The following is a 21366-nucleotide window of genomic DNA, read 5'->3' as shown; positions in this document are numbered from 1 at the left end:
ATCTTCCGTTCGCCTGTCCCTATCTACTACATCTCCCCCCTCCTTTTCATAAATAAAATGAGGTAGTCGTAGATATAGGCACTGGAGTGAGGTACAAACTTGTAACTTGGTAAGGAAAAGGGGGTTTGGTAAACCTGAGTAATTCTCGCAAGGTGAGTTTCGAAGGCTTTTGTGACTGACTGTGTTCACAGTTTTTGGTTTACAGCATTTGTTGCTGGCCTACAAACAGAATGTTCGCCTGTTCTAGACGGGCCTGAACAAACGAGACTAGTTTGTTTAGCAGGCATGGTCCTAAGGTAACAGCTAAAAGCAGTATTGCCAGTGGACCTACCAGGGCGGAAATTAAAGTGGTGAGACAAGGTGATTGATTGAACCAGGATCCAAACCAGCTCTGTTGGGTTTCCCTGTCTTTCTTTCTCTGAGCCAGCCTATCTCAGAGTTCTGCCATGGAGTCTTTAACAACTCCCGTATGATCTGCATAAAAGCAGCATTCCTCTTTCAAGGCTGCACACAGTCCTACTTGTTGCATGAACAAGAGGTCCAGTCCTCGCCTAGTCTGTAAAATTACTTCTGAAAGCAAAGAGACTGATTTCTCTAGATAGGAGATGGATTTCTCAATCCTCTGTAGGTCTTCGTCGATGGTCATTTGCAGCTGAGAGAGTCCGTGCTGTTGGGTTACGATGGCTGAGACATCCGTGGCTGTGCCAGCTGCTCCAGGCCGAGCAGCATTGCGATAGTTATACCTGTGATTATTTCTCTTTTGTGGAGTCTGTCGGGTTCTTCGAAAAGGTGGTATACTTCTTCATCTGAGTGGTACAGGACCCTAGGAACAATCAGAACTTGGACACAGAAGTCGATAGAGTCGTTAAATTTGGCAAGGAACACACAAGGACTCACTCCTGATCGTTGGCAAACCCACATCTCAGATGCGGATGGGACCACCCACTTATTAGTTTTTCTGTTGGGCTTGATAACTTTAGTGCAGAAGTTGCCTTTCTGCTTTGCTAAAGCTGCATTGCTAAAACATCTGTCCTGGCCTGTGATTTGACTTAAGGTGATTCCTCTGCGAGGAGTGTCCCATCTGCACTGGTGGGGGGCACTGGCTGTGGAGTAACTGAAGGGGGTGTCTAAAGCAATGCCTTCGTAGAAAGGGGGTTTAACATCATAGCAAAGCTAACAGGAGTTAGTCAGGTTTGGTTTGGTCTTGTTCAGGGTTAGAAAGGTAGCTTCTAGCATACGAAAGATTGGGTTTGGGTTTGACTTAGCTGTGCGGCCTATCTGGAGGGCATTTGTATGGCTGGTCAGGGTATTGGTGACTTTTGGGGGCAAGGTTTTGGGGTGGGTTGTGTTTTTTCTTTTTAGCACATTCTTAATAATATTAAAGGGAAGCAAGTTGTCATAGCTAAAGAGACTATTGACTAGGGTGGAGACCATGGCCAAATTAATCTCTTTTTTGAAATGGCTTTGACAACTGTTTGTACATCTTTTGGGTTTAACGGAGTATATATCTTCTGCTGGTTCCCTTCCGGACCGGTGATCTTCACCGGGAAGGCTTGGATGGCAGCTGTTGGAGACCATTTAGCACAGGCTATTTTTATTTCTCCCCAGTCGGTAAACTGGGCTGGTTCGTATTGTGGTTGCTTTTCAGTGCGGCTTAAAGCTTTACTCAGTTTTGTTTTAAATCGCGTTGGCTCTGTTTCCTCCGTCTCAGAGTCCCAGTTGGCTTCCATCTGGTCTTCCGAGCTGCCGGAGCTGCCACTGTACTCAGAGTCAGAAGTCGAATGCCAGCGCACTTCCGGGGCTCGGTGCCTTTTTGTCCGGCTCCGACCTTGCCCCTCCACCCGGGGGTGGCGCCGCTCCCGCCCCCCGGGCTTGCCCTGCCTCCTTCAGGGGGGGGGTTTCTCCCTTAAATGGTAGCAGCGTTAGGCGCGGCTGCCGATTGGCTCCGTGCCCTCTGCCGCTCTCCTCCTCTTTCTCCCACATATGCGCATTCGTAAAACCCTGCGCCTCCGGGCTTTTCGCGCCAAGACCGCCCGCACCCCGCCCCTCTCCTTGGCCGCCAGCGCCATTTTCAGTGGGGTAGGGTGGTGGCGCGGTTAGGATCTGTTCCTGAGCCGCGGTTTCTGCCTCTCTGGCTTCCCTCGCCAGCCCCTGCCAAAAGCATTCCGTGTGCTGCTGCACCTCCGGCAATGGGTCGCTGAGAGACGAATGGGGAAATCACAGATTTTTGGGAGGTTTCCGCAGGGGGGTTTGAGCTCTGGCCCGGGGAGGGGGGTGACGCGCCGGGCCCTCCCGGGTCCTTGCTCCCAGGCAGACCGCCCTCAGAGGCGGTTTGCATTGCTGCTCCTACCCCTAGCTTGGGTGTAACCAACAAACACGTGCACGCTACGCTCCATGTCTCCTGCTCTTCTAATGCTCTGTGCAGGGCTTTTTCAACTTTGCCCCACACCTTAAGGCTTCTGCCACTGTCTGAGGATTTTGTGTCCTCGGCCAGCGTGGCTGTGCATTTTTCCCATATCTCCGGATGCAAAACATCCACAGGGCAGTCAATTGCCCCAAGCTCAAGGAGCCTTGCTATAGCAAGATAAAAGTCTTTGAGCCTGCACTTAATACCCCACTGCTTATGAATCGCACTTACGACCCTTGCGATGGCGTCCATGACGATCACGGGTCCCGGGACGTCTCCCCCGCTGAGGATACAGTCTCACCGCTCCGGCCGCTGCCCCTCGTCCAGGCGACACCCACTATCCGAGTGAATCCTCCCGGGTTTCGGCACCAGATATGTTGCCTTCAGGGGAAGGCAAGGCGACCTGGTTGCAAGGAACAGTACGGCAGCCCGGTTTCGCCCGGGCTACTCGGGCTAACAACAGACGCTGACACCAGTGTGGTGGACGGTCAAAAGGCCTTTATTATCTTATCTCATGGGTTTAAATAGTCTTGGGGGACTTTGCTATGTCAGGGGGGTTGGTAGGGTCTCTAGGGTTAGTCAGGAGTGGAAAACTACTGTGTTAGATGTGGTTACATTCTTTGGGGGTAGTAGATAACATGCTGCAGGAGGAGAGGGGGAAGGGGTCTTTCTTTTCGTCACATCCCAAGATCTTCCATTCACCTGTCCCTATCTACTACACAGGGGTTCAGGCAACCAGCAGAGATGGGAGACAGAACAGAATGGGATAATCTGCATGATACTAGGTGGCTGAAGCAGGGAATACCTGCTTCTAAAAGCCAAGGAACCATCATCCCATATTAAAGGCGGAAGCACAAGCCATCACCAGTGCAACTGGAAACCCAGATGTGGGCTCACCCAGTCAGGAAGCTGCCATGAAATTCCAGCTCTTCTTCCCACAAGGTGGCTACCAGAGCCCTCACACTTTCCCTGCTGGCAGTCACAAGTCCCTATGACTTAATCTTTTGTACTCTTGCAAGCACCCACTCCACTGAGCACTAACGGGTGAAGGTGATGCTTCTGGGCTTGGTAGTCTCTCTAGTGCTTGTTGCAAGTGTCGCAACTGCAAAGGGAAGAGGAAATGTTGCCCATGCTATGAGGGAGAACTGTGGGTAGTACTGTGAGGTCAGAGCTGCTGTCCCTGCTTCAGTACCTGTCACTCTGGCATTCCAGCACGGCCTCTCCATGCAGCCTAGAAGCTGAATGCCCCAGTCAGGTTCCCAAGGCCAAATCAGGAATTTAATGAAGAAGTACCAGAAGTTCCTCTGGGTGGGAGAAGCTGCCTCTGTGTGTCCTGCTGGGATGGCTCACTGACACCAGCAATGCACAGCTCTAAACAGCCTTGTACATCCAGCACCTCGCCAGGACTCTTGCACACCTGGATGTAATTTTGGCTCAGAGAGGACAGAGCACTGTGAAATGTAGTATGGCATCTCCTGGGAGTTTGAGAGAGGGATCCAGAAGATGCCTCCTTCTGCTGGAGCATCCTTACAGAGGCAGCTGATTCTTTGCACTAGGCCCCAGGCATGTGCAGGTGCACCATATGGGGTCCCAGTTTCCCAGGGCAGGTCTGCTCAGGGAGCCATCAGTGCTGCTTACCATGATCTCAAGACCAAGCAAGGTGTCCCTAAGGAAAGGGGTCTGCCTTTGCAGTGTCCTCAGGGAGAAAGGTGTCTACTGCAGCCCAGAGAAGCAAGGCCAGTGTAGACACTGCACCCTTCTCCATGTTCAAAATTTCACCCTGTGACCTGCTAAAAACCTGGAATTATAAACAACACAGGGATAGCATTCCCAGCATGTAGCAGGGAGATGTCAACGTCAAGGAATCACAGCACTATTGAAAAGAGAAACTGCTAGGGCCAACATCAATTCAGGTCAAAACCAAAGGGGATTAGTACTGGCAGATGTGGGAGCTGAGCTGATTCTGGCCTCTGGCTGCCTACCAAACTACTCCTCCAAGGAAGAGGGGTGATAATCCCAAGCATGGCCAGAACATGGATCTGGCTTCTGGAGGCATCAGTGTGGGCCAGACTGTTCTGCTGTGCTGGGTCAGATATGCAGATGGGGTCCATGACTTTCAGGCACGGCAATCATCAGACTGGTCATCTCACACCTTTCATCACAGATGGACAACACCAACATCAGGCAACACAGTGTAATCTGGTTCTTCACCATGGTATGGTGCGAGCAACAAACACACCATCAGTCTAGGAGCCAGAAAGGGAAGGGACTTTGGTGTCGCTGTTGAGGCAGGACAGGAATGAGAAGACTGACTCAGAAGGCTGCTGAGAGTAAAAACTCCGGTTTATTCAAAAGCACCGCTCTTTTATACAGAGCTTCATAAGGACCAATTCTATTGGTCCTGAAGTGAAAACAACAACACTACTGGTGCAGAGTGCTTGACGAGCAGTGATAGAACTTAACTATAAACTATAAACAATGTGAACAAGAGAGATAAAGAATTGTTTACATTCTTTTCCAACTCTTTCCCAAGTTTCTGCCTGGCTAGAAACTCTCAGTTTCTCTCTTTGACTGAATCTGAGACCCACAACTTTGGACAGAGTGTAGAGCAGCAGCAGGGGAAGAGGACATGGCCAGGAAGCAGAAGGACATAGCATGGAGGTTCGGATGAGAAGCATGTTACCAGGAGATGGGAGATATGCAGCTCCAAGGCACTCCAACAGCTGCCAGCATCAGGGTGCAGCAGCCTATGCCTGTGCATCATGTGCTTGGCACCTTTCATCACCGCCATGCTTCCCATACTGCTGAGATCTGCTGGGATGAGGCTGGTTCCTCACAATGCACCCAGAGGCTCCAGCTGTCCAGACATCCATCCTAGAGACCCTGGGGCTTCTCCTGGCAGCATTCACACATTTGTCAATGATCTGTGCTGTGAAAGACCCTGCCTCAGCCCTCAGTCTGCTAGCCTGCCTGGGCATGTGAGAGCTGTCATCTCTTCAACCCATGGTGTGGGACCAATACTAGCTGTCCTTCACCCTTGTACAAAAGGGATCCCTTCACACAGACAGACCTGACCATTGTACAAGCAATGTTATGGCACAGCTGCCTTGAGTATCTTTCTTAGATCAATCTTGGGTCAGGTGCTGTAGCCTTAAATCCTGTGGACTCACTTGAGCTCTGGAAAACCCTGGCAGTCCTGTTCCTGCAGATCCCACTGCTCACAGCCTCAGTGATTGTTCTTGGCTTCCACACAAGCCGATACTCCTGGTTTCCATACAAACAGCCGTTGAGAACATGGCACTCTCTGTTCAACCTAAAGGTGATAATACATATACTCACTTGGGCTTTTCCAGGCGTTCAGGCCCTTTTTGGCCCAAGCCAACAGGACTTTTGTCAGCCTCCTCCACAGTCAGCAGTTGGAACTCTGCTTCCACCTTACTCTGGAGAGACAATATGTCTGAGCCCCAGCTGAATGTGTTGTAACGCATCCTGCCACAGTTGGGTATTGTTCTCCCAGGTCCCATTCCAGATGGCTCAGAGTTTTTTTCTCCATTGACTAGAGTCTTATTTCACAGCCAGTGGAAACCGTGGCCTGGTAAGAAACTGTTTTGCAGACAAGGAACTTTATTTTAATGAACTTCCCAACTATCTGATTTGTCTGCGCCCTCCCACAGTGGCACTGAGCAAAATTCACCCTTGGGGACACACAGTGGTCCAGTAGCAGGGGTATCAGAAGCAAGTTCGTCCCTGGTCACTTGGCACCTACCTGTCTTGGGCAGGCAGAGACCCCCAGGTCAAGCTTCTGCTGCTGTCCTGACTGGCTGATGGGGAGTCATATGCCCCCTGCTTTGGAGTAGGAGCGAGCAAGGAGAACATGGTCTAAGGTGTTTCAGTGGAAATGCAAAATTCCTAAACAAATTCAGATCCCCTCATGGAACTGAGCTCTATGGAAAGCTCAGAGGAATACATGAAGTCAGACACCCCTGCATGCCACAGCACCTGGTTCTTTAGGGTAGACAAAGTGCTGGACCAGCAGTAGATGGAAGAAGTCTTCAGAATCCTGCAGAAGCTGGGTCACTGCTGCCCTTGTAGGTTGTGTGCATGTAGGATAGGCTGCTATATCAAGGCAGAGGCAAAACTGGCTGTGCTCTAGTGCCAGCTCCCCACCTTACCGTCAGGAAGTACTTGTTCCCACTGGAGTCTGTGAATTCCATGTCCTCTGGTTTGACTGAGTTGCTCCACTTTGTTTTCTTCTTCTTCTTCTTGTAGTCCCTTTCCTCTCTCTTGTCATCTTCTTGATCTCTGAGTTTGATGAAGGGCCACCAGCCACTCAAGCACTTATTGCGGAAGATGGAGACTCGAGGTGTTGCGTTTTCCTTGGTCATTTTGATGGTGCAATGCTCAGAGCTCTTTGCTGCCCGCACCATGTCATGCATCTTCAGCTCAATGGAGCCTGCAGGCACAGGAAGAGGAGATCATATGGTAAAACCTTGAGGTCAGCTCCACATGACATTTGGCTGTCTCTGCCACACTCCCACCTGCAACTAGTAGGTCCCAGCTGCTGCAATGATCTAGCAGCACCCTGCACATTTACAGATGGAGAACCTGAAATTCTGCATAAGAAAATACTAGCTCAGGAGTTAGAGACTAAGAGGCAGAAGCCCCAGGTCTTATCTCATTTTTTATAAGGGCTGTTTGGAGAGTTCATATGGTGAGTTATTTTCACCCCTTTATCATGTCCCACCCTGCTCTCCTCACATGTCCAAGCTGATCTTTCTCTCTAATTCCTGGAAATGTCAATTAAACTTATAAAATTATAATGATTTAAAATTATAAATGCTTTAAAGGTTTCAAGTTTATCACAGTTCTGCAACAGCCTCAGTTCATCTTGCTGTTTGGCCTTGTGCCTCTGTTCTGCTCAGAATGAGCTGTCCCATTTTGGCATTGAGCCCTTGCAACAGAACAATCTTACCACATCCTGGTCTGTACTGGTAAAAGCAGACAAGGGATGTGAGTATTCTCTTCTCATTTCTGTTGGGAAGGATGACTTCAGAGATCTCTCATCTCCATTCATCAAAGCCATCCTGGAGCCCAGTATTCCCTACACATTTCCAAGTGAGCCTGCATCTGGATACTGTGCCCAGTTTTGGACCCCCAATACAAGAAAGGTGTCAACTAAATAGTTTTTATTTGCTGAGATAGTAGGTGTAGTAGGTGCCACAGCAAGAGGGGTGAGAGACACATATATGTTCAGCCCAGAGAAGAGAGGTCAAGAGCAAGATCTTATTGCATTCCTCACAGTCTAAAGGAAGCTACAGAGCAGACAGAGCTAGACTCCTCTCAGAAATGGATAATGAAAGCACCTAAAGCAACAGACACTAAATGCTGCAAGTAAAAAACCTGAGATTTGTGAGAAAGGTGCAGCCATGGAAAGGGTTCCAGAAGCATGCAAGGAATTCATCCTTAGAGATAATCAAAACTCACCCAGAAAATGTCCTAAGCAACCTGACCTACAGTGCATCCAGCCCTTCTTGGGGCAGGAAATTGCAATAAACTCTGCAGAAGCCCCTTACTATTTAGAAGTTCCTGAGATTATACATGCTGGAAATCATTGGAATTGTTAATGCTTTCTTCAGTACCTCAATTCTTCATGGGTGAACCACTGTAAGTGCTCAAGCAGTAATGCCACTTCAATACACGATGAAAGGCTGACATATAAGGAGAATATAAACATGCCCAGGAGATAGTAGGGGAAAGGGGATGCTTTTAGTAGGGAAGTTAACATTTGAAGAAGGGAGGAACAACTGAACAGAGCAGCATAAGCTTGGGGACAACAGCAGAAGTGGGAGAGAATCAGCAGTATTTGTGCTAGCATAATGTGTGGGGAATCGCCACTAGCTTTGTTTTGGCACTGGGCCTTGCTGCAAGCCCAGCTCAGCAGGTCTGATTACCAGGACGTACCAGAACATACATGGAGTTCTGAGCCCCTAGAAATGGGATGCTGCAACTCAAGTGACAATAGTCTCACAAAGGTTGTCTGTAGTCTCACACAGGTTGTCCCTGTGCCCACAATACAAGGTCCTGGAAAAATGTTCTTAGGCCCAGACTCTGAGATCTATGTATCTAAGAGCACAAAACAAGCACGTTTATTGGAAAGGTTGTGAGGAAGCAGAACCTGGAATTCCTGTGGTGTGACTGTTGTGGTTTGACACGGAAAGAGAATTTTTTCCGGAAGGAAGAGGTCAATTTAGATATTGACCAATTGAAAGTAGACATGCTTCTGAGAACACAGAGGGGTTAAAAGTAGAATTCTCAGGGGAACTCGCTTTTTTTGGTTCTGGTTAGTGTGTAGTATAGTTTCTTCTGCCTAATAATGAGCTGGGTGGGGGAGGGGAAGCCCCATGGCCTGACAAAGGTAGGCCAAGGGTGGAGGGACTGGAACTGGGCTAGTCTCTGCAGATAGAAGGGTGGAAGAAATCTGGGATGTCTCTGTTCCCTCCCCCCAGAGTTTCTCTCCAGAGAGGGAGAGAAAAAGAGACAGTAGCAGTTCTGTCAGTAATTTTACTGCGAGGAAGAAGGAGCGGGGGGAACTGTAAGGTGTCTAGTGCACGGGAGTTGCTGGATGTCCGGGCATCGAGCTATTCTGGGAGTTCAGACTTTTAACCCTTCCTTAAGAAATGAAAGCTTTGTGAATTTTCCTTTCCCCTCTTCAGTTTGAAAGAGAGGAAGAGGGACACTTTAGACCCTGGGATGTTAGAAGGAGGAATTTTAGATGAGATGGGGACAAGAAGTGGCTTTTGGCTAGACTTTTCCGTATTAGCTACAACCTGAACTAATTTTCTCTTCTAAGAGAGACTGTGTTTTGGGAGAATGCTAGTGAGTTAAGAGACTTGCTTCAGCTGGGAAAAAGACAAAAAGTAGAGTGAACAAAGAAAAGGTTAGGGGGTTTGTAGTGGCGCCCCCTGTCTTAGAAAGGAAAGAGAAGAAAATGTCTGTTCTTGAGCCCTCAGCCCCAGGGGAAAATGGGGGGGACTGTGGTCCCAAACAATGAAAAACTGAACTGTTGTTTTCTCCCATCTTGGCAGGGCATCCTTGAAAAGAAAAATCTTAAAAGCAGTCTGTCCATCCATGCATTAGTAGTGAGAGCACTGTGCATGGAAAGGAGAAGAGTCACCATGGCAAACTTTTTCTCCGAGCAGTGCCATGTGTAACATAGAAACACAGGATGTGGAGCTGTGTTTTCTTGGGGGGTCTATAGCACAGGAGAGACTCTGTTCCCTCAATGGACTGAGTATTGATTGTCTAGAGGGTGGAAACCTAATTAGGGTCCAGATTGTGTCTCACTGTAGTTTGTTGGAGTTGGGTAGTGGGGGGAGGAATGCTTTGCAAGGTTTTCATTTGATCTTTGTGTAGTTTTTTTTTTTCCCTTCTTTAGTTTTCTCTTTTCTTTTGTGGTAATAGCTTAATAAATTTTTTTTTCCAGTTATTAAGCTTAGGCCTGCTTTGCTCTGTTCTAAATTCCACTTCACAGCATTCAAGAGAAAGATCACATTTTCATGGGGCCATTGGCATTGTGCCAGTGTCAAACCATGACAGTGACAGGCACTGAAAAAATACACCGAGGCCCTGGGACAAGCATGCAAGCTACATGTCTGTGTAGGGGAGGTGCCTATGTGTGAGAACCCCGGCCTTGCTCTGGGGTCTCATATGGTGGTGAAATTCCTCCTCCAACCCATGCTTCCAAAGAAAAACTCCGCAGGCTTTAGCTGTTCGGTCTCAAGGCAATTTATTGCTAGTTATCTAACAGATTATGTTCTTGGACTGCGGCTATTTGATCAGTGGCTTGGGTAGAGGCGCACACACACACACACACTGACATCCTCTCTATCTGCTGTCTTCTTCGTCTCTCTCTCCGCCCAGGGCTGCTGCTATCTCTTATAAGATATATTACGTATAACATGTTTACAATTATTCCCCAATACCTACTACCTACGTTGCCAAGTGTTTTTCTACTCTAAACCAATCTGTGAGTGCCAACATCACCACGAACATGGAGGTAAGGAAAAAGAAGGAGGAAGAACAGGATCAGCCCACTTTCCTCCATCTTAGAACTTCTGACCCCCATGTACAAAGTGAAAAACCCCCTGTATATGTGTTAAAACCCCCCTGTACAATACTAAAAAAATTTCCCCTCTACTTTGTAACTACTTTTACTATACTATCTAACCTTTTGTGATTGCTTGTTCCACCTCCAAAGTTGGTAATTCATTCCATGGCTCAAACTCAAAATCACAGCTGTTTTTCAGCTGTCTGCCAGGGTCCAGAATGCTTCTGACCAAGGCCTGGAACCTCTAAAAATGTCTGAGAGACATTTTGAGTTCCCACACCTATGTCCAGGCTTTCTCTGTAGCTTGATGCACCTGGGTCCTTTGACCACCGGGCATGCCACAGGGTCAGGTCCTCAGGAGCCAGATAGCACTAAAAGGCTTCCTCTCAACGGCGCGATGACACTCAGGCAACATTGTTTTCAAGAGGGTTTATTGTAGGAAAAGGCAGATCAGGGAGCAAGGGGAGACAACCTCTCTGGAAGGGAGCTCGCACTGAGAGCACTGAACTGTGGGCGAGGTGAGGAATATAACTGTAGCTGGGAAGGAGGGTCAGGGTAGGAAACATCCAATGAGGGAAGGGTTCAGGGGCGGAGTAGATGATGAGTGATGGAGTTAAAACCAATGGGGACAAGGGGAAGGAGTGATTACAGGGAAGGAACCAATGGAGGTACAGAGAATGAAGAACTTTCTAGAACTGGGGAATGGATTACATAATGATGGACAGGAACGAGGGGAAGGTACAACAAAAGATTGGCAATAGGGGAGGCGGGAAGTTACACGTTTGTCACCTCCCATGGTAACTCAGGGGGACTATCTCCCAAGTCCCCTCCCACAGTAGTTCAAGTGGGAAAAACCAGCCCAGATGACTGCTGAGCTGAAGACTTTGATCTGATGATCCTAGTGTCCCTTCTCAGAGAGCTGAACCACAGGGAAAATGCTGTAATGCTCCAGCAAGGTAAGGGACAGGTCACCCTCCTTCCAGCAGGTAACATCATACTTAGAAAGTCATTAGCTGAAATCCTGTCATAATCCCAGACCTGGAGGACCAGAACAGCCGGTTCCAGAAACTCTGATTCCTCCATGGAGAAGATAGAGTCCTTTTTCCTGTAGGTGATCTCCTTCTCAGTTGGGAGATAACTGAAGTGGAAGATGAACCTCCAGTTGAAACTGCCTTCCTCAGTCAAGGAGTTAAAGTGAACATCTGTCTCCTGCTTGTCATGGTCAAGACCTTTTATCCAGCTGCAGGAGAAACTCAGTTACTCTCTACCCTTGCAGCCAGCCTCAGAGGCAGAGCAGAAGGATGGAAGCACTGAACCCCATGGGATAGCAGGAAAGGGTCAAACCAGAGCAATACCTGGACAATATCTCTGAGATTACAGAGGAGCCCATGCAGAGGACTGGATAGGCACCTCACACCAAGGCAAGGAGGAGCAGACGTTCAGAGGAGGAAAGTGAGTGTGTGGGCAAGGGCAGGGAGCAGGGCAGCCAGGCTCTGACCTCCCACTCATTCCCACCAAACCTTTTCACATAGATGTCGCTGGAAGGCTCTCCTGTTACTGGGTTGACATCATCAAGGATCACATTGTCTGTGTTCCAGATAATCACACAGAGCTCATAGCTGTGGGAAGGACACAGAGATGAAACACATGCCCTTGTCCCTGGTGCATGGGAGGGCAGATCAAGCCTGAGCACAATGCCAGAGCAGCAGGACTTGAAACTTCCCAGCAGTGTGGCTCCCCCTGCTCTTCCCACCAAGGACAGCCCAGAAGTCTCACTGGCAGGCATAAAACCCTTTGTGAACACTACAACCCTACAAGACAAACACCACAGTCGGAGACCTAAACCATTTCAAGCAGTGCTCAAGCACAGCAGAGGTTCACAGGGCACCAGCTGCAGCTGTGTTGGAACCAGAGCCAGCTGTCAGGGAACACTAGGAGAGCACTTTGTTTCTCCCTCTCCAGCTATCCAGTGACCTGAAAAAAAGGAGGAATGGCTTCTGGAAGCTCCTTGCCCTCTCCTGAGCAGGATTTCTTTTCCCTTCTTTGCATAAGTCATAGAAACTACCAGAAAACTGAGGACCAGTTGCACTGAAACAAGGAGAAAGTAAAGTTTGTCATACATGTAGGTGTCCTCACTCTGAGCAGGTAAGGTCAGGAATCATCCTTCCTACAGGCTATATAGCATTGCCTTGCAGTACTCAGCCATCCACATGTGAGCCACATCTGCTCTAGTCTTTCTTCGAGCTTGGATTCAATTGCACAGGTGTTGGCAGCAGCAGGGCCTAGCCTTTGATGAGGAAAGATCTCCATCACTGCTGGTAGAGGCTGTTCTTGGACAGCCTCTACCAGCTGAAAGGTTGCTGTGTTCTTGGACATCTGTGGCCCTGGCTCAGGGTTTGTCATGCCAGTTAGAAACAAAGAAAACAGCAAATGAGAAGCAGAAGCTGCCCACAAGGTGGAGATCAACAGTAGAGAGGGGCAGTGTGGAATCACTCCAGGCACCTGAAGCCACTGGAAGCACAGAGCATTCCTGGAGAAAGCCAGCTAAAAACAGGAATGAAGACTGAAAAAACACTCCCTTCCCCCTCCCCTGTGCTCCCCAAAATACACCCAAAACAAAACAAAACAAGACCCCCCCCCCCAAAAAAAAAAAAAAGAAAAATAAAAAGAACAACAAAAGAACTAAAGAAATTCAAACAAACCATCACCACAAAAAAAAAACACAAATCAACCAACAAAAAAAAATCCCCAAAAAACTCCAAAACACCCATAACCCCAAACAAACAGGACTTCCTTATCTTGCTGATAGTGACCATAAGCAGATGAAGGTACAGCTTTACCATAAGCAGATGAAGGTACAGCTTTGTGATAGTGCCAGCTACAAGAATAATCTGGCATACAACAAACCTCCATGACCAGCAGTGGTCTGAAGGTAGGTTTACTCTGTTCCACCCACTGCCTGGGAAGCCACTTTGGTACCTAATGGCCTGGATCACATCTTCTCCCAGTGCAACAATGTCCACTGAAACGATGGCACTGAACCAAGGATGCACCCCACAGTGACCAAAAAAACTGGGCCATGCAGGGCACATAGTCAGGAAGCCAGCCTGGACACCTCAGGGAAGGTTGTGGGCTCCCAGACCACCCACCAACACGTGCATTGCTGAGCACAGGCAGATGTTTAAGGGCCCAGTTCAACAAGCCCTCTGTACCTTCAGGAAAAGCCTCTGGAGGGACCTTGAATATTTTATTGTCCACTTTGATCTCCTCCCATCTGTACTCAGCAGCAGGGATTGAGTTTTTCTTGCATAAACTATCCAAGATCTGTGTGGGTTTAAAAGCATCTTGCCACATGTTGTAGCCATTTCTGCATGGAAAAAGAAAACATCAAGAACTTCTTCAGCTTCTAGGCTGTGAAACAGCCTTCCTTCCCAAAGCACAGGCTATGTCACTAGAACCCTGCCCAGATTTTCACTGGGAAAACCCTGGGCTTAAAGAGGTTACAAAAAATCTTAATGAATGAAAAGCTCAACAAACTCTTTTCTGACAGAGAACAAGCTGGACTTGCACCCCACACAGCTATTAGCTTCTGAGCAGCAGAAGCAATGCTAGGAGCAGGAGCAATTCTAGATACAGTTACTAAGTGTGAAAGAATTTTCAGCTGCACTGGGTACTCAACTCCATTCCCACACCTAATTTTCCAATAGCAGGGTAGGAGAAAAGAAGTTTGCAGAAATCTGGCTGAAGATACTGGAGAATCCACATAGGAGGCCAAAGGAAATCAAATGTCCTGTGTGTTGCTACTTACAAAATACTGCCAAAGAAACTGCTGTACTTTCTGAAAGAGGTCAGAGTCAAGCAAGTATTTTTCTCACAGAACACCAATGTGCAAGGAATAAAGAAGTTTTTTTGCTATATTATGCAAAGTGTATTAGATTGCCATAGGAATTAGAGCTATCACAGGAAACTGGTAGGTGTCTAAAGCAGATCTGTGGAGCACCTGCAAATGCATATTCTGTCTTGCAAAACAGGAGGACCTCTGCTACCCACATGTAGCAGGTAAGAATGTCTATGGCCCTCGTTGGTACCTACAAGTCATATTGTGCAGCCACTCCACAGTTGGCCCTGTGCTTGCTGTAGAATCGATTCTCCAAATCAATCTTGGTCTCCCCAATCAGATCATCAGATCCAACCAAATTAGGATCAAATATTGCCACAGTGAGTTCTGATTCCATGGGAAAGGAGACTGTCAGCTCCACAACTCTAGACAGAATCAAATAGGGAAAGTGCAGTTAGCAAAGAGGATAGAAATTAAACACAGGCTCTGCTTTGATAATCTTACACGTTTAAGAACTGTATTTGACAACTTAAAGGCCTCTGATAAACTTTGGTTCTCTCTAAATTAAGTATGTGACATTTTCAGTGTGCAAGTTCCAACAAAGAAATTACTTTTCCAGGAATGTATGGCTTGGATAAAGGGCCTGGAGTTAGGGAAAAACCTCTCCAATGCTCGGCTTCCAATTTTAAATCAAGTCCTTGGGTGTGCTTGTCTCCTAACCCAAAGTATGATGGCTCCTGAGATAGCTGGAGGCAAGGGACATGCCCAAGGGCTTTGTGTAAAAACACAAAATTCTCCATCAGAAAGGAACAGAAGACCTTACATGCTGAGCCACATTTCAAGCCCTAGATTTGCACTGTTCTTATTAAACCTGCTAGATGAAACCTTCCTGCATACTCTCCAAACACAGGATTGAGCTGCTTTGGGATGTATTGCTCCTTTGTGTCCTTCTGCTGCTGCCCCACAGTCACCACCACATAAGGGTCTGCTTTGCCATTGGGGTCTACTGGAGACAGATTTGTAGCCTGGAACATACAAGAGATACTGCTGAACACAGCTGTGGAGGCAGCCTGCACAAGGAACACTGCACAGGCCTGACACCACCCCAGCCTGCTTGGTCAGGTCCCTCCAGCAACTACCCCAGCAGTGAAACAGCCACTTGTTCCCACACAAATCCTCACTCTACAAGCCATTGATGTCTTCAGCTGTGGACCCACCTACTTGTTCATGATCTCAGGGCAGATGTGAGGAGCCAAGAAATGCCCATCTGCCCATCCTCAAGCTATAAAACATGGAAGATTCTTCACGGACAGGATATAGATGTAGGTGCCTTCCACTAGCAGAGGCTTCAAGCTAGCATCACATTTTTCACAAGTGTCACTGCTTGCATTTACTGAGCAGAGAATAGCAGAAGGACCACAGGGAGGGTAGAGACTGCCAAGCATTACTGTCACCTCAACCAGAGACTTACCTTAACAATATAAACTCTTACAAGAACCTTGATGGGTCTGTTCCTTGGAATGCCCTGGGAGACCTTGGGCTCTGTAACAGCTTCCTCAGTGGGGTAGACATAGAAGGAGCCCTGCAGAAAACACTTTTCAAGGAACAGCTGGATATACATGGGAATATCTCAGAAAGGACTGGAGCCACCAGCTTCACCTGCCAACTAGAAAATCAGAGCTATTTCCCCATTTCACTACAGACACCCCATGCCATGGGGACAGTCCTTTCCAAAGGTCAAATCATGTCCACATGTCCCAGGCAATCCCTGCTTGCAATTTAGGCTGCAGGCTGTTGTACCACTGCCAGTGTCAGATCGGAGCACCTCTAGGCACTTTGGGTTGCCAAAGAGAGAGGACACCAAACATTTTCTAGGGACAGCTACAGCTTCTGTAGTTAATATCTCAGAGTCTTCAAGAGCTCCTGGACTGGAGGATGATACCTCTTTTAAATAAGTTTCCTAACTTAAAACCAGTGAAGCTTATTTATATAATACTTATATGCATACTGAATACAACCAGAGTCTTCAACCAGAATGAGTCCTTTATGCTGCATGCTTTCTCTTTGTAGCAGCTAAAAAAAATCTAAATTGGATGGATTTATAAGATAACAACAGTAGGACAGTAAAATTGCTTCAACAGGCACTAACAATACCCTACCCAGCCCACACTGCACACCCATGCACTCTGAAAGGTTTTGCTGGTGTTGGCTTGCTCTGAAATACAGGTCATAAGGATCTTCTTCCACAAGAAGCACAAATGTCATCCAAATGAAACAGTACCTTGTACTTCCCCACATAATGTTCATTCTCTTTCCATCTTCATCCTCATTTGCTTTGCTATGATCAAGGGGGAAAATATACAACCAGTCTTCAAAATTACCAAACTCATGTTCCAGCTCAGAGTTGTAGATCTGAAATAGGTAGAAAGTAATTTGGGGCCTTTTCTTGCCATCTCAAAGGGAAGGAGAGTCAGAAAGACCATCCTTTCTCTGTTTCAATCATTCCACCTAGTCCTACCTTACTTCTGTATTACTCAGTGCAGGGTGTTAATGGTTTTCCTGCATGTCCCTAGGGCCTGCCTTGGATGTGGATGCACATCTCAGCCTGGCTCCAAGGTCTTACTAGCTGTATCGAAGTCCAGCAATGGTGGGGCCTCAGCACACACTGCAGGTTCTCCTCCCAGCATAACTTCCATTGCAGGAAGGTGAGGAAGACATGGACAAATGGCCAGGGCTGAAAGTGACTAGGTCATCCCAATTATCACCTGAAGGGTGGCAATGAGCTTCCTCTTGGGTTGAGCATGTTCAGCTTCAATCACTGCCTCATCCTCTGCTTCAATATCATTGGAAGAGCTTCCTCTTGGGTTGAGCATGTTCAGCTTCAATCACTGCTTCATCCTCTGCTTCAATATCAATGGAAGATACACTTAAATTCCCTCCATCTAGAAATGACGGTAAGAGATTAGGAAACACTCTGATTTCACCCGTCATACCAAGGGTCTCTACATGAAATCACCCCAGCCACAGTTTCTGCTTTCACCCAGGGCTTTGACCTGTGTCACGCAACTGGAGCTATTGCTGTTTGTAGGAGGTGTCCTTCTGGCATCTCCTGTTTCCCACTATGGCATGGCTGGATGGGTGAGGGACAAAAATTGGTATAGACCTATCTACCTGTTTGCCTGCATGGCTGCTATTCAGACAGGAGTTGGGCAGAAACCAAATGGAAGGTGGTTGGGCCAGCTCACAGGTACTGTCAGGGAAAGCACAGAGGAGAGCCCACCCTCCTCTTTGTAAGAGTGGTTATTTGCTGGCCTGCTGGTTTGGGTTTCTAACTAAAGCATCACTGCCACTTTCAGCACAGCCAGCTGAAAGAGACTGTGTCTAGACCTTTCTCAGGAGCACCACCAAACCAAGGACAGAATGGGTGTGTCCTTGTCCCATTCCCCAAGGCTCCAGATCCCCAGAGTACTAATGGAATGCAGGTACCCTCAAAGTCTCCTTAAATTGTATTTACATCATTTTTATACTTCGCACTTTCCCAGGTCAGAGCCATATGAGTCACTGCTTGCACCACTGCAAACCTGAACCTACAGTTGTAACACTGTTCTCAGATCATAAAAAGATTGTTATTACTGTCCATTACCTCTGGTACCTCCTGTTACCTGATTCACCTGCACCCCAGGTGAGTACCCCATAAGCACATAGTGATGCCCAGATCCTGGACAGTTTTTCCTGTCTGTCATCCTCTCTCCATCCTACCACTGCTTCCTGGTCTCACCTAGACAATCCCATCATCCCTGCAGACAATTTTTCTGCATTTTGCCTGCACAGGAAAGCACTTGCGTTAACACCATTTTACAGAACTCCATTATTTTCCAGGACTTTTCTATTTTCCAAATTTTTTCAGGAAAATTTGGTGTTTTCAACTTGAAATAGCCTGTTAGCCCATGTCAATGTCTTCAGCCTCTCTGCTCACTTTTATGTTGTTGTAGCTGAATGTTGCAAGGGTGTTGTCTGCACAGACGCCATTCTCACAAGCCCAGTACCCTCTGGGATGGTATAAAATTGTGGTTTTTCCCACTAAAGAGTGGGGTATTGCTAGAGAACTCACCTGCATCATTCAAGTCATCATTCTCAGCATCCTCCTCATCACTGCATGCCTGAAACACACACAGTCACCTCAGATCCTTGACAGAAAACACTTCCCCTTCTAAGCACAGAACACTGACATTTTCCTGCCAGCAGAGTAAGTAATACATAGAATTAAATCATTCAGCAATAACATCATAGCAGGATGGTATCCAGCGAGTGTCTTAATAACTTTTTCTTCTCTCCAGATCCTCCTGTTAGCTTCTTTTGATTGGAATTTAAGTTGACAGAGCAAGGAAGGAAATTTGGAGCAGACCTCCTCCCAGAACACATACTAGGACATAACCAGGACAGAATAAGCAGCATGAAAGTCCCTGTTAAAGTCAGCAACATCACATTTTCAGGAGACCCTCAAGAGGAGCTGCCTCATTCTCACACCACTTGAGCACCGAGCCTCAGAGATGTTTCAATACCCATCTCCTCCTGATATCAGCCCACCTGGTAGATGCTTGATACCTAGCTACCTTAAGTATGCTTGCTACACTAAAGTTCACATATTCCTGCAGATCCATGTCAGGAGAGATCCTGTGACACTCAGTATGGTTGAAAACATCTTCCTCAACCCAGTGCAACCTATTTTCCCTTTCTGTTGGCAACTGTCACAAAATATTACCTGGTTATACATCTCTTTCAGGGACGCATAGTACTTGGACCACCAATCCAGTTCCTCCAGTTCTGGTTTATCCTCTTCATATTCATCTTCCTTTTTTTACAAGCTTATTGATAGGAATTTTCTTCAAAGGAGCCTTGAGAGAAAAGAGAAAAGGGTTCAGAGGGAAGAAATGGCCACACCAGACAGTCATGCACTCTCCTCTAGTGCCCTGGGAGCCTCTGGCAAAGGCTCAGCCTTCAGGCAGAGCACAGGAGGTGCAAAGCTGCCCATGACTCCAGCTTTGTTTTTTGCTACAAAAGAAGCCATTCTCAAGGTACAGGGCAAGCCTCCTTAATGTCCCTGTGCCAAAGCCCCAGCACATGGCACTGCCAATGAGCAGGCAGGAGAGAGGAGTGTTTCAGTCCAGAGAAAAACCTGGTGGATGAAACCTAACACTGAATTTCTGAACTTTTTTCCTTGTTGCTTGTAATCTACAGTTTGGCTTTACAAACTTCAACATTTGTTGGGCCCAACACATCACTCACCTTCACGAAACTAAGGGAGTGAGTGATGGAACCAGCTGCCAGTCCAATGTTTACCACAGTCTGAGATGGAAGACGGTGAGATGAGACATTGCAAGCTGAGATGAAAATAAAGAACTTCATGTTTCCATGCATTTATTTCTGCCCACTACTTCTTACTTTCGGCCACAGGAAGATCCTCCCTGTTAAAGCACTAGTCTGATTGATTTTAAAGCTTTTCAAAACACACCCTGCAAAAATACTGCTGGAAATCCAACTACAGTACTGAGATTGGCCACCATCACCAATATGCTTGTTGCTGACTCCCAGGAATTCAGAATTATGAGATACACCTTCCCTACTCAGAAATAGACACAGATGGATCAATCTTTGGCTTCTTCTTCATGCTTCCAGATCAGGAGTGCTGGCTTTTGCTATCACAGAGCTATTTAGCTAAGCTATTACCCAATGAACAGACTTTGACCTGATAACGTGAGAGAACTGAAAACTTTTCAATCCTTAGTCATAGTGGACGAGCTCCCTAAAGATGGAGCTCTCATTGAGCAAATTCTTCCATGAGGGTGGTGAGGCACTGGCACAGGTTGTCCAAAGAAGCTGTGGCTGCCCCATCCCTGGAAATGTTCAAGGCCAGGTTGGACAGGGCTTGGAGCAATCTGGTCTAGTGGAAAGTGTCCCTAATCATGGCAGAAGGTGTAACAAGATGATCTTTAACCTCCCTTTCAACCTAAACCATTCTGTGGAGTCTATGACCTTGTGATTGCAGGGAGAGGATTCTGCTGCCTGGCTAAGAGGAAGTGGAAGAGCCAGGGATCTTTGCCACTGGAAAACCTGCCTGTTGTCTCCATGAGAACCTCTCCAAGTAGCTTACCTTTGGGAAAATTCTCTGGTTCCTCCTCCAGCCTTCTGGGAGACAATTTCATCACATCAGACACGACATGGCTACCCACAAGCACAGTGCGCCCAAAAGCACGCTTTTCCACCACAAAGATGCTGAGGGGAAGGTGCAGGTATATCTGCTCTGGAAGCTCCTGCAAAAGAATTATGTATGGGGTTCACAGGAGTAAAGGTGATCAAACTGTGTTGAGCTATCAAAATATGGCAGCCCCATCACATAAGGAGAAGCCTGCTGGCACCTTGCAGCTATGCCCAAAAATCAAAGCCTTGCAGTGACAGGCCATGGCTAAGATGGCTCTTGGTGGGCAATTTCACAAAGGTTTTGTTCCGCAGCTGAACCATGTGGTCATGGGAAAGCAAAATCCTGGAAGCAGTTCCCCTCCTTCTATGTTGTCCCATGTAGAGAGGTGGTGCAGAGTAGCCATAGTATACCCTGGCATGGCAGAATCTACCTTCCCACTCACTACATCCATGCATTTGACCAGCTCAGTGAAGTTGGGGTTCTCTTTGTAGGACACAATCACCTCTGACTCCACCTTCTTACCAGCATATTCAATGATCACCTGGGGCTCATCCACCTCAAACAAGTTCACTCTCTTCAGGTCCCTCAGGCCCCAGAACAGGATCTGAAGCACAACATGAAGCTGCTGTCTGAGACATGCCAGCCTTTGCTATGTCCATGCTGCCACTCCCCCACCCATAGGACACAGTCCCCAGAAGAGGCACAGGCCTGCTCTCCCAGCTCAGCTGCCCAGCAGCTTTGCCTGTTGAACTACTCAGATGGTTTGCCCCTCATGGAGGTCAAGCATCTCCATTTCTGGCATCTTCTCAGGCCTC

General features: G+C 47.4%; 1 protein-coding gene across 1 annotated transcript in view; it reads right to left on the bottom strand.

Annotated features, from left to right (window-relative positions):
• Window positions 1-1261: 1261 nt before the first annotated feature.
• LOC110473786 (fer-1-like protein 4) overlaps window positions 1262-21366 on the bottom strand; it is a 50598-nt gene continuing 30493 nt past the window's right edge. Inside the window, 21 exon segments of the mRNA XM_077787094.1 lie at window positions 1262-1278; window positions 1667-1884; window positions 5747-5847; window positions 6580-6860; window positions 11513-11754; window positions 12035-12133; window positions 13494-13536; window positions 13727-13881; window positions 14607-14777; window positions 15250-15377; window positions 15824-15934; window positions 16634-16665; window positions 16668-16764; window positions 17118-17174; window positions 17245-17294; window positions 18464-18512; window positions 19115-19210; window positions 19212-19247; window positions 19639-19733; window positions 20504-20663; window positions 20994-21155. Of these exon segments, the coding sequence (XP_077643220.1) occupies window positions 1262-1278; window positions 1667-1884; window positions 5747-5847; window positions 6580-6860; window positions 11513-11754; window positions 12035-12133; window positions 13494-13536; window positions 13727-13881; window positions 14607-14777; window positions 15250-15377; window positions 15824-15934; window positions 16634-16665; window positions 16668-16764; window positions 17118-17174; window positions 17245-17294; window positions 18464-18512; window positions 19115-19210; window positions 19212-19247; window positions 19639-19733; window positions 20504-20663; window positions 20994-21155 (2400 nt within the window).

Source organism: Lonchura striata, chromosome 17, assembly GCF_046129695.1.
Source record: "Lonchura striata isolate bLonStr1 chromosome 17, bLonStr1.mat, whole genome shotgun sequence".
Taxonomy (NCBI): Eukaryota; Metazoa; Chordata; class Aves; order Passeriformes; family Estrildidae; genus Lonchura; species Lonchura striata.
The sequence above is the reverse complement of the archived record's forward strand: the minus strand, read 5'-3'. Positions and strand labels throughout refer to the sequence as shown.